Raw genomic sequence first — 13,571 nt, forward strand, 5'->3', positions numbered from 1 at the left:
GTAGGTGTTTTTAGATGTGTTGATTACAGACAGCTTACTGCATGAATCACACTCGAAGAGATCAATCTGATTTTCTGCGGAATGTAACCTGCTATAAAGTCTAAATGTCTTCGAAATGTAGCTTGCAATTAATTTCCAGATAAAAATAAAATAACTTAACTAGCATTCTTTTGAAGACATCTAGTTTTAAGTTTTCTTTCATGTTTGTGTTCTGGCCTATCTGTAGCTATGACGAAGCACTAAACTTAACTCTTACGGATAATGCACCAGAAAGGACATCTAGATACCTTAGGGATTACGCTTACTTACACTTTATGCACGCCTAGAATATGTTAAAGCAAAATTGAACGCAATGAGCTAGCTATTAAATTGGTGTCAGGCTGTAGGTAACAAAACCTGACCAATAGCTAAGCTAACACCTGACTTTAAAAAAAGTAAATTTTACAATTACACGACCGAGAGATTCTTTTCATATACATCAAAGGATTAAACTAGTCTTCTCGTCTCATCCACAAGGTTGTACATACTGAGCGTTTGATTTTGTAACGACATATTCCAGGGATGCAGACACATACGTGAGTGTAAACCCTGGAGTGTCGAGGATGTAGAATGGACCGTCTCAAGTATGTATCCTGAAATGTGTATGTAGATCAGATGCTTTGATAAAGCTCTTATCACACGTACTACATTTGTAGGGATCGTCTGCTTTGTGGGCCCTTTGATGTGTCTGTAGGTAAGATGCATCACTAAACTCCTTTCCACAGATATTGCAGTTGTATGGTTTCTCTCCTGTATGTATCCGGAAATGTCTCTGTAGATTGAACGTTTTACTGAACCCCTTACAACAGATATCACACTTGTATGGTTTATCTCCGGTGTGTGTCTTCTGATGAGCATATAAGTGCGAGGAATCACCGAATCTTTTATCGCACACATCACACTTGTACGGTTTTTCGCCCGTGTGTGTCCTGAAATGTCTCTGTAGCAAAGATAAAACCCTGAAGTTCTTGCCGCAGACATCACACTTGTAAGGATTGTCTAGATCTCCAGTATGTGTCCCGAGATGTGACTTCAGATTACACGACTTACAGAACTCCTTGCAACAGATTTCACACTTGTAAGGCTTCTCTCCTGTGTGTGTCCTGAAATGCACCTGTAGACCCGATAACTGACAGAATCCTTTACCACATACGTCACATGTGTACGGCTTCTCTCCTGTGTGTGTCCGGATGTGGTTATTTAAGTTAGACGAATAATTAAATCCCTTACCGCAGTAATCACACGTGTAAGGCTTCTCTCCCGTGTGTATCATACTATGTCTCCGTAGGTCAGATGCATAACTGAAGTCCTTACCACACACGGTGCACTTGTAGGGGTTTTCTCCTGTGTGTGTCCTATAATGCTTCTGTAGCTTATATGCACAACTAAATTCTTTACCACACACATCACACTTGTACGGTTTGTCCTCCATATGTGTTACAATAGAACAGTCTTCTTTGGTCTCAAACAAAATCTCGTATGATTCCATATCTTTATTGCATATATTGCAAAGTCAGTTGGAAAGGAAGAATTTGATGTCTATATCACCAAATGCAGTTGGTAATGAAAGTTTAAGTTCCATGTACGGTGAAGAAAGGTATAAATCGTCTGATGGATTCTGAAACATACAAAAAGTTAAATCCAATGATGTAAAACAGCATTTTTTTAATATCATAGAACAAATTCTGATATACATTATGCTTAATTCAGACATAATTATCATCAACCTCACAAAATGTGGCATTCATTTGCCCATAATATGTTAACTTATGATTGATAATTATGCATTCAAGATATACACATGCACAGCGACCCGTAATATATCTATATACATGTACATGTAATAAAATAATTGGAATCTCAATGGTTTCTACGTTGTAATTATGACAGAGTGATTAAGTCTCCAGGGGCATAGCCAAATCCTGAGGCTAGATCATGCAGCATGCTTGTTGGGTCATCAAACAAATTAAATATGCATGATCTAAACTGTTTTTAAGATATTTTTTTATTTTTTTTTATATTTTATTTTTATTTTTTTGAATTTTTTCAACAGTACATTAAACATAACACATCATATTTCAGTCTCACATTCTTAATTTTCACATAAGTTTTTTGTTTGTCTTGACATTTTTTTAACATTCTTATATTATAACATCGATTTGGGTACCAATGTAGAAAAACAATTATTTTCTTTGTAAGTTTGAAACAAGATACATAGAATAATATTGTATGCATTGTAGTTGAGAAGCAAACAAATACAAAAAAAAAAAGAAAAAAAAACAGTTTGGCTATTTTCACATGTTGAAATCAGGATATTGGGTGTTATGTACCATTGTACTGTTTTAGAAGAAGATATAGGAAAGAAAAGAGTAATGAAGAGAGAGAGGGACATGAAAGAAAAGGAAGGTTGGAGAGGTGTCTGAGGATTTGACAAGGGCTTATTGTTCAATATTGTGTAAATTTTTGTACATAGGCTACATTTAACAGGAATTACATTGGTACTATATTATTATAATTAATTTACATTTCATTTATATGGCCTGCAGTAATCTTTCCCATTTTTTCCATTCCCTTTTAAAATTAGTGAGATAATTTTCACCATTACCTACAGCAATGTATTTTTGAGTATTGTAAATATCTTTAATTAAGTTTTTCAAAGCTAAAACTGATAGACCAGTTTGCAGACATCTAGCTTTATAAATATATAGTTTAATGATAAGAAGTACTAAATTATCAACATTGTTTTTTCTATCATAGAAACCAAAGATAAAAGATTCTTTATTAAAAGCAAATGGAATTAATAACACATCTAGCAATGATTCAAAATCTGTTAAAAACACTTGTACTTCTTTACATTCCCATAATGCATGAACTATAGTTTCTGTGTCAGTTTTACAATGAAAACAATATGGACTATTAACAAGACCTATTTTATAAAGATATGAATTAGTAGTTAAAATCTGTTGATTGATTCTAAATTGAAGCCACTGTAGTTTTGTGTTTTTACTAATTTTGAAGGGAATGGTATAGATTTTCTTCCATATCTCTGTGTTAAATTCAAATATTTCCTCCCACTTCTTTCTACCGGTAGATATTGTATTATCTTGGCATAGAACATGGTAAAAGTCTTTAGTTCCTTTTTTGTGTTTAAGAAAAAATTCCAAATTAATTGGGATATATGGATAATCTACATTCAATTAGAAACATCCTCATGTGAAATGGATTTCTTTATGGAATTAATGACACCTTGAAAAGTGAGAAAATTTGTATGAATATCAAATTTCTCTGAAAACTGTTTTTAAGATATGACGTCACCCAAAGACATAGTCCCACATGTACAATAGTCTTCAGTGTACAATAGAGAATGGTGGCCATGGGTGATATATTTGTTTAATGAATAGCCCCTGTGATCAAAACTGAAAACAACAGAGGGCCTGTATCGCTCACCTGGAAATGTTAGCAAAATTGAAGTTGAATAGCCAGATGTTGCTGGTATACGTAGTGTAATCTATAACATGGTTAGTCAGGGGTTAAATTTATATGCAGTTGGACAAAATCCTGACATTCCTACAGGAAAAGAAGGATTTTGAAGAATTTGCTTTGTTTCCACTATTGGGACCCGCCCCTCTCCCTTGGGTGAAGGGTACTTCATATCAAATTTGGACAAAATCCTGTCATTTATACAGAAGAAGAAAGATTTTGCAAATTTGCTATGTTTCCCTTATTGGGCCCTGCCCCTCTGCCCCCAGGGGGTCAGACTCACCATTTATACAAAATTAATTAACCTTCCCAAAAGGATGCTACTATCAAAATTTTGTTGAAATACTTTCATCTCAACGGCAGAAAAAGGATATTAAAGCTATTCCTCTATATCCCTTATTGGGTCCCGCCTCTCTGCCCCTAGGGGGTCAGACCCACCATTTATATAGAACTTGTTCCCCTTCATCCAATGGTGCTTCATATCAAATTTGGACAAAATCCTGTCATTCCTACAGAAGAAGAAGGATTTTGAAGAATTTGCTGTTTCCCTTATTAGGCCCTGCCCCTCTGCCCCCAGGCGGTCCTACCAACCATTTATACAAAATTAATTTACCTTCGCCATAGAATGCTGTTAAAATTTGGTCAAAATACTTTCATCCCAACGGAAGAAAAGGAATATTAAAGCTATTCCTCTACATCCCTTATTGGGCCCCGCGTTTCTGCCCCTAGGGGGGTCAGACCCACCATTAATATAGAACTTGTTCCCCTTCATCCAAGAGTGCCTCATACCAAATTTGGACAAAATCCTGTCATCCTACAGATGAAGAAGGATTTTGAAGAATTTGATATGTTTCCCCTATTGGGCCCCGCCCCTCTGCCCCCAGGGGGGCCACACTCACTGTTTATACAAAATGAGTCCCCTTGGCCCAAGGATGCTCCAGATTAAATTAGGATAAAATCCCTTAATCCCTACATTAGAAGAAGGATTTTAAAGTTTTTAGAGGTCTCTATTTCCCCTATAGGGCCCTGCCCCTCTGCCCCTAGGAGGGCCACACCCACAGTTTAAACAAAATTGAGTCCCCTTGGCCCAAGGATGCTCCAGACTAAATTAGGATAAAATCTTTTAATCCCTATGGTAGAAGAAGGATTTTAGAGGTTTACCTCCATTTTCCCTTGTGTGCCCTGCCCCTCTGCCCCCAGGGGGGACCTCAACCACTGTTTATACAAAATTGAGTCCCCTTGGCCCAAGGATACTTCAGACTAAATTAGTATAAAATCCCTCAATCTCTACAGTAGGTGAAGGTTTTAAAGGTTTTACCTCTACTTCCCTTATAGGACCCCACCCCTCTGCCCCTAGGGGGGCCACACCCACAGTTTAAACAAAATTGAGTCCCCTTGGCCCAAGGATGCTCCAGACTAAATTAGGATAAAAACTTTTAATCCCTATGGTGGAAGAAGTATTTTAAAGGTTTTACCTCTATTTCCCTTATAGGGCCCCGCCCCTCTACCCCAAAGGGGGCCACACCCACCATTTATACAAAATTGAGTCCCCTTGGCCTAAAGATGCTCCAGACCAACTTTAGTCAATATCTACTGAGCCGTTCAGGGCAAGTAGCGGTTTAAAGGAAAAGTTGACAAACGGAAGACGGACGCTACAGTATGACATAAGCTCACCATGGTCCTTCAACCAGGCTATTTAAATAATCAGCACCAAAATTAGCTTATACATGATGAAGTGGACAATGTGGGCTTCATAGCTTTTCAAGAAAACAAGAGGCACATAGGGCCTGTATTGCTCACCTGGATATCTAAGCAATCATGGCAAAATATTCTCCAAATGAGATCCAAGGGAATATGCCAGACCCCAAGGCCAATCCAGACTTGTAGCATATCTGTATTAGTTTTTTCAAGCCCAGCAATTTTATGTATGGTTATGGGGTGGGAATCTCAACTGCTTCCAAGCTGTGACTCAGAAACTAGGTCCCTAGGGTTGTGGCCAGACCTAGGATCAATTCTAATATCACGACTGCATTTGTCTCTTTTTGCCCAGCATTTGTATATATAGTTTTGGGGTGGGGATATCAACCGTTTCAAAGTTATGACCCAGGCGTAAAGTCTGCAAGGGTGGGGCAGACCCTTGGGTCGATTCTAATATCATGACTGCATTCGTCTCTTTATGCCCAACAATTGTATATATAGTTTTGGGGTGGGGATCTTAACCCTTTTCGAAGTTATGACCAAGGGGTTAAGTCTCCTAGGGTGGGGCAGTCCCCAAAGCCATCCTGGAAGCATATGTGCATTCATCTCTTTATACTCAGCAATTGTATATATGGTTATAGGGTGGGGATCTCAACTGTTTCCATGCTGTGACTAAGAAACTAGGTCCCAAGGGGTTCGGTCAGACCCCAGGGTCTATTCTTATATCATGAATGCATTCGTCTCTTTATGCCCAGCATTTGTATATATAGTTTTGGGGTGGGGATCTCAACCGTTTTAAAGTTATGGCCCATGGACTATGTCTCCAATGGTGAGGCCAGACCCTAGGGCCATCCTGGAAGCAAATGTGCATTCTTCTCTTTATACTCAGCAATTGTATATATGGTTATATGGTGAAGATCTCAACCATTTCCATGTAATACACTTTTTTTGGCCCCACCCCTTAGCCCAGGGGGTCAGCCCAACCATTTGTACAATTTTGAATCCCTGCCTCCCATGAATGCTTCTGACCAAATATGATTGATATCCATGGCATAGTTCTACAGAAGAAGTCGTTTATAGCAATATAGCCAAATTGCCACCTTTTGGCCCCGCCCTCAGCCCCCTGGGGGGTCAGCCCCACCATTTGTATAATTTTGAATCTCCGCAACCTAGGGATGCTTCCAGTCAAATATGGTTGATATCCATCTCTTAGTTCCAGAGAAGAAGTCGCTTAAAGCAATATAACCAAATAACTCTTTTTGGCCCCGACCCTCAGCCCCCTGGGGGGGTCAGCCACACCATTTGTACAATTTTGAATCCCTGCATCCCATGAATGGTTTTGATTAAATATGATAGATATCCAGTGCCTAGTTCTATAGAAGAAGTCGTTTGTTGCAATATAGCCAAATTGCCCCCTTTTGGCCCCACCCCTCAGCCCCCTGGGGGTCAGCCCAACCGTTTGTACAATTTTGAATCTCCACCACCTAGGGATGATTCCAGTCAAATATGGTTGATATCCATCTCTTAGTTCCAGAGAAGAAGTCGCTTAAAGCAATATAGCCAAATAACTCTTTTTGGCCCCGACCCTCAGCCCCCTGGGGGGGTCAGCCCCACCATTTGTACAATTTTGAATCTCCACCACCTAGGGATGCTTCGAGTCAACAGCGGAAATGTTCCAAGTAATTTGGCGCGACTATTGCACGTGCACGTATTTAAGCCGGTACATGAACACCTGTGTGCCTCGGCAGTTAGAATAAAAGTCTTGACAGGACTGGTTCGGCTCACCTCTTTTCTACTGTAGGAGTAGCTGTAGGTATAGGGTCCCTAAACCGCAATAGGATAATGTTAGCGTAGATAGTTTACCAGTCACATTTCTAGTAGTAGTTTCTCAAAAATCATGTAGTATTTTTGTAGGAGTTTTAGAGTCGTGATTTGAACCATGTCGTCTATTTAATAGGCATAGGGCCGTGAAGCCGTCAGTATATCATGTCGTCGTCTTTTTGATAGGCATAGGGCCGTGTACCCGTCAGTATATCATTTCGTCGTCTATTTAATAGGCATAGGGCCGTGTAGCCGTCAGTATATCATTTCGTCGTCTATTCAAAAGGCATAGGGCCGTGTAGCCGTCAGTATATCATTTCGTCGTCTATTCAAAAGGCATAGGGCCGTGTAGCCGTCAGTATATCATTTCGTCGTCTAATCAATAGGCATATGGCCGTGTAGCCGTAAGTATATATATTCAGTTAGGCCTTGTACCACTTAGAAATAAAGCCATGTTATTGGTGTGTATGTGTGCTCCAGTGTGGGACAGCATGGTCTAAACTCATGTCCCTGTGCATAGATATTTCCATGTCATATTAATAAACTACCTGAATTTTATATTTCAGTGTCTGTGTGTATTTGAATTGCCAAACTTCAATCATATCGGACTGCAAGACCCTGACGGACCCAAGATCACCAAACCTGGGTGTTGGTTTTGAAGTGAAAAACCGATCCTTTTACAAATATATATGCAATTATGGGGTCTATCCCTGACTTACAGACATGGTCTGAACAATATTTACCGAGGCCAAAGTGTAATAGGTCGAGGTCTTTAACACTTTTCTATTCATAGAATGATTGTTTGATTGTCTGTTAATTGATAGATGGGAAATCACCTAGGCCTATTTTTAGTAGCGGTCTATAACACTTTTCTATTTATAGGTTGAGGTATGTTAACACTTTTCTATTCATAGAACGAGGTCTGTAACAGATTTACAGACTTGTCACATGATTTCACTCCTCCAATCAGGACTCGGAATTAGCACCAGTCATATAATAAACACATATGTAAACTAATGCTCCAATACAGCTACCTGGTCACTGATGGTCGTCCCGGTCCAGGACCGCTAAAGAAGTATGCCAAGGTCATAGATATGAGAAAAGTTCACTGTACTCCATTCAAGTGACAGAGGGATACTGTTCCATGCAACAAGCTCATGCATTTAGGGCCATGACAGTTAGGGGAATCAGATGAAATTTTTTACAGTAAAAGTGAAATAAAAACATTTTTGTTTTTTTATTTTCTTCAAAAATGTAAAAATGTGTGATACCGTACTTTACCGGCAATAACACCCCCCCCCCTCCTGAGAAAAAAGATGGGCCAAAAGTGGGGGGGGGGGGCTTAATTGCGAGCAACCCCCCTGTTCACATAATTTCAACATGGTCCGCCATCTTGGATTTTATCTCACCTCTAATGTTGAGTGTCCAGTAAATATTTCAACATAAAAAAGTTCAAGTTTTACAAATAACCAGAAGACACAAATAAAATTCCATGTCGGGTAGTCAGTGCTACGCACGGCATATGCCGTTTCTCGGTCTGTAGTGGAAAAAGTTCCAAAAATCAATATCTGGTTTTCTAGTGCTAAAATATGCATTGTTTAGGACAAACCACTACAGTCACTCTCTTACTTCCCCTAGTAAGGGGTACTTGGTTGTGGCATTTTCTATTAGCCGAGTCGGAATCCATTTGATATGATGCTGAGTGTATTTTTATTTTATTGGAAAATCCAACTGGATACTCTGAGATATGTGAAAATCCTGCTTATGAAAGCAGAGTAGCCCACACTTAAAAAAGGGTTTCATGCCTCAATACATACACAGTTATTGCCCTTTGTTTACTTTTATACCAAGAAATTTCCAGAATGTATCTCTTTGAGTATGTTACCTACATTCACCAAACATGGATAAAAATACTTGTGTATCTTGTGAACTTGACATGTCACATACTTAAATAAGGTCCCTCACCCTTCTATAATCAGCCCAAGGCTATATTGTTACCATTAACAAACTTAATTTTGCCCTACTAGAGTCTGAATCATATAAAAAGTGCCTATACAACACGCCAATGTCATGAAAACTTAGGCTTATATGTTGCTCCTTGGAAATGATGGACTACTTGGAAGGGAACCCCAGCTTAAAGTGAGTCAAAACTGTTTTCTGCCTAATATGAACATGAATATATGTATATGTGGAGGCACTGTAGTCAAGCGGTAGGACACCAGGCTTGTGACCGAAGGGTTGCGGGTTCAAGTCACTTCACGGCACTGTGTTGCATCTTTGAGCAAGATACTTTACACCGCTTGTTCCAGTCTACTCAGCTGTAAAGGATCACGCTGTTGAGCAGTGCTAGAATTGTTGAATGTATAGACGTGTTGCAGTTTTTAACTGCTTTTAGCACATTGAGGCATAATTGTTAAGACATATTTACTTCATTTGGCAGAAGACGATTGTGTGTTGTTGGTTTTCTTGTTAAAAAAACATCTACTGGAATGTCCTTAAATCCCCGTGAATTTGAATAGAATTGTCTAGAGTGTTTAGTGTAGCTACTTTTGCTTACTGAGTATCTAAAAATATATCGCTTATACTGAAATTCAAGTCCAGGACCTCCAGAGTTTTTTATTTTAAAGTTACATATTCAAATGGGCCACTGTGTGGTCAATGGAAATCGATCCAGACAAGTTCTGCTACACTTCAATGTTTATTATAACAGCAGAAAATATATCCTTACAGATGTAGAAATAATAGTATTAATAATAATTATATAATGTGTAGTGACATCAGTAGTGTATCGGATGAGTAATGTAATGGCCCCCAGTTCACCCCACACAGAGGAAGTTTTTGGGGTTTTTTCTCCCAATAATTGATGCATAGATAACACAAATGTGGTACTTATAGTAAATCTGAATCCAAAACCAATAGTACTCTTTACCATGAGACCGTCATTATGTATTTCTATTGCTGTGATATCGCTATGGCGGGTACGCATAATTAGCAGACGTCGCTATTGCTAACTAATATGTTACGTCATAGTTTATGAGGTCAGTATATCTGCTTCAAATAAATTTTATACATCATAGTAAGACGCCGTCCTTACGTCTATCAGCGAGGCTGGGTCAGTTAAGATGTTGGACCATGTCACTAACGCTTGAGGTGTTATGACAGCGGTTAGTGACAAATCTTGCAGCTCTTCGCTGTACCATACCAAGTTTGTTGATATCACCTTTTTGGTAAGGATACCACACAGAGCAAGCATATTCGAAATATGGCATGGGCAAGCTAGAGATTTGTATGCTTGTTCTTTATTTTTTTGGGAGTTTGCTTTTAAATTGCACCGAATGAAGCCTAATGTTTTACTTGCTTTGTTTGTAATGATGTTAATGTGGGAATTCCATTTCAGATCTTGTTGGATTTCGACACCTTCATATTTTGCTTTGTCAGTGTGTGCTAGGCAGTGACCATGTAGGTAGTAATTGTTTATATACATGACAAGACCTTATAAAAATCGAGGATTCCCAGACCTCGTGTGGTCGTGTATTATTAACCGAAATTATTGCAATGTACATGTGCTATTCCGAAAACAAACCGCTGTGCTGTACATGTGTCTAAAGAAAACTCTCTCGTCCCAGATTAATTTCTGGGCGCATTCACTCAATTTCTGCAGATCATCAAAAAAAAAAGTATACATGCATTCGCTGCTCTTACATGCATGTGTATTTTCTAATTACTTACCGGAATGTCTGTCACCGATGTCATCGATCGATAGCGTAAACCGGAAGTATGGGCATGGCTAAGGACCTGAATAGTAACACGTATGGTATAATATATAGCGGAATTGACCAGAACCTTTCGTTATCAGGAAAATAACCTATTTAAAATTCCATATGACTGAAAAGGATATATTCCAAAGAAAGAAATAAAGTGATATTTCGTTTGTTTGTTTCTTGGTTGTTTTTGTTTATGCAATTATTCTTCCAAAACACTCATCGCACAGAGTGTATTTACCCCAATGCGTGATATAACGTTACATGTTAGGTGGATATATAACAGGTAAAGGGAGAATGTTGGATTCCAGGATGCGGCTGCCCCACACCACTTTCTTTGGGTAACAGGAGGGGATTTGCTCAATGAGTGTCGCTTCTAGGTGTTGTAAAATGTGTCTTTGCGTTGTGTATTTTAGAAGACATGCTTTTACACCTACATTTCTCATTCCCATTATCTTCGGTGATCTTTTCAGATGTTAACCTATTTAAATACTGTATGTTAAACAGTTATTTAGATACTTAAGTAAATCCTAATAATAGCATGACAAAATTAACTGAAACAATGATATAAAAGGGAGACGAATGACTAAAGTAACATTCCTGACAAATAACTTACAGACCCTGAACCGTTTTTCTTGTCCGTTTAAACGCAAACGGAAAAAATGCAACGAAAACTCAACGCAAACGGAACGGAAACGCAACGGAAACTCAATTCAAACGCATACAGACCGTTTGGTAAAACAAGCTCCTAAAACGCAGTTCATAGCAGACAAATAACGGACTTAGATTTAGATGTACTTGCTCGCGGAAGCGTGTCGGTCTCTGACCCTAACTCTGACCTGTATTTACCTATACAGCGCTCGCTTGTTATTTGCACAGCGGCGGATGCAGATGTACTAATAGGCAACATTTTCCCCGTCAGCACCAACAAAATATTTTGGAATGATGATTTGTCCCCCGAATTTTTCGTGAATATTGATAATTCATTTTGAAATGGAATTAAACTTCTAATGGTATCCGTTTGAAACTCAACAGTACATTACATTTAACATCTAATCACTAGATCTACACGACGTAAAAACACATTCCTTTTTATGAATTCATAAGATTAAAAGTATATGTGATGGTGGTTTCTCACTTATCTTTTAATTTAATTTCTATATTTTCCCAAAATATTATTTCAAGGTGAAGTTACGGGAAAAGTCTTGAACAACCGAATTTTTCGTGAATATTGACATATGGATACGTCTAGTGGGTAGTTCATTTTTTTAGTCTCAAACTCTGAATCTGTTGCTTAAAAAATATTTAATCAATTTGTCGAAAAATAATAAACAACCCAAACTAAATAACGTGCGTGTAATTGTTTGTTTTTATTTAAACTAGGCGATCGCAAATGTTCAAAAGGAGATGAAATATGAAACTTGTGTTTGGAAAATATTGGATATGAATATCATCATATGTATAAAACAAGTGAATGTGATGTGTTTGCATAGAGTATTATTCCTGTATTATCTTACAAATCCAACTGAAATGCTGCAAGCGAATTCCCTGTAATTATGGTTTTCCTCTCTCTTAAAATCGTCCTTCTCTACTTATATCTCAAACAGGTATAATTCTTATGATATTCTCTTTAGTGGTATTATTTGATAATTATAATCAGCATTTATATGAATGATATTGAAGCCGGAGCGTTAGTTATATGTATCTTATCTATACATCTTACAACACAACACACATGTATACATTCTATGCACCCTGCTACGCTTAATCATACTCATTGCTGTACTCAAATAATCTAATTCCGTGCTGTACCCTCAAGTTACACATTTTCATTTGTCTGAGTGATGAAAACATACTCTGAAATCTGAATAACTTGTGTAATTCCCTCCTTAAAACAGCCTTGAACCAAAGATTTTTTTATTGCTTTCTCTTGACAGTCATTTTTACAAAGTATATTGCACAAACAGCACTGATTGCACCATCCTTAACAATAGCGAATTCATCCGAACTATCCTCTGGTCTTTGTTTTTACCTGGTCTTACATTTATTATTGTTTAAACGAGTGGTCACCCCTGTTACCTGCGGCTATTGTTATTTCGAAGGTAAAGACCATAAGGTTACTACCTGTGGTTTCAGGGACAGGGACCCGGGAATTTGCTACAGTTGTGTAAAAACAAATGTGTGTCGGTATTTTGCTTTTTAATTGAAGTGTCTACCTAACCAGAGACGTATATACTACTGGCTTTATATGTCTCTTACTTAACATAAGGAAGACACAATAACGTCAATTTGTCATTATACGGTAATATTGAAAAGGTGCCATACATTTTATTGACATTCAAAAACAGCATATACCAACGTTGAAATTATTTTGTAAACATTTTTCAATGATACATTTCCGGGTTTTTTTGGACCGTAGCGGTGCCACAGTATGTGACTGCAGAGCAGAGAATATAAAGTGTATACGTCTGTGTAGAGTAAAAAAATAATTGCAAACTGACTTTCCAGTCTAAAATAAAGAATTATTTTTGATCGACAACATTGAGAGTATTTGCACAAAGTTCTCATCAGTGCTCAGAATCAGGACACGCAATGCTTCCAGTGTGTGTTAATAATAATATACAGCATTTGATATAGCGCTCTATCTAGCTTATATATAAGCCACTCTAAAGCGCTTTACAGTACATCTTATACAATTAATACAATTAGCATTTACATTAATCAATTCAATTTTGAGGAATTCACAGGAGCTGCCTTATCAGGCGCTAACTA

At 38.0% G+C, this 13,571-nt stretch overlaps 1 protein-coding gene across 1 annotated transcript; it reads right to left on the bottom strand.

Moving 5' to 3' along the window:
* Window positions 1-602: 602 nt before the first annotated feature.
* Window positions 603-10,817, bottom strand: LOC110464026 (zinc finger protein 239-like). The gene is made up of 2 exons (XM_021519036.1): window positions 10,768-10,817; window positions 603-1,657 (listed from the first exon to the last, which is right to left on the bottom strand). The coding sequence occupies exon 2, from the start codon at window positions 1,526-1,528 to the stop codon at window positions 620-622; it is 909 nt and encodes a 302-aa protein (XP_021374711.1). The 5' UTR covers window positions 1,529-1,657; window positions 10,768-10,817; the 3' UTR covers window positions 603-619.
* Window positions 10,818-13,571: the final 2,754 nt, after the last annotated feature.

Source organism: Mizuhopecten yessoensis, unplaced genomic scaffold (assembly GCF_002113885.1).
Source record: "Mizuhopecten yessoensis strain PY_sf001 unplaced genomic scaffold, ASM211388v2 scaffold10951, whole genome shotgun sequence".
Taxonomy (NCBI): domain Eukaryota; kingdom Metazoa; phylum Mollusca; class Bivalvia; order Pectinida; family Pectinidae; genus Mizuhopecten; species Mizuhopecten yessoensis.

What these genes read in the sequence shown, in the direction of transcription:
- LOC110464026 (XM_021519036.1), bottom strand. Translation starts at nt 1,528, where the DNA reads ATGGAATCATACGAGATTTTGTTTGAGACCAAAGAAGACTGTTCTATT.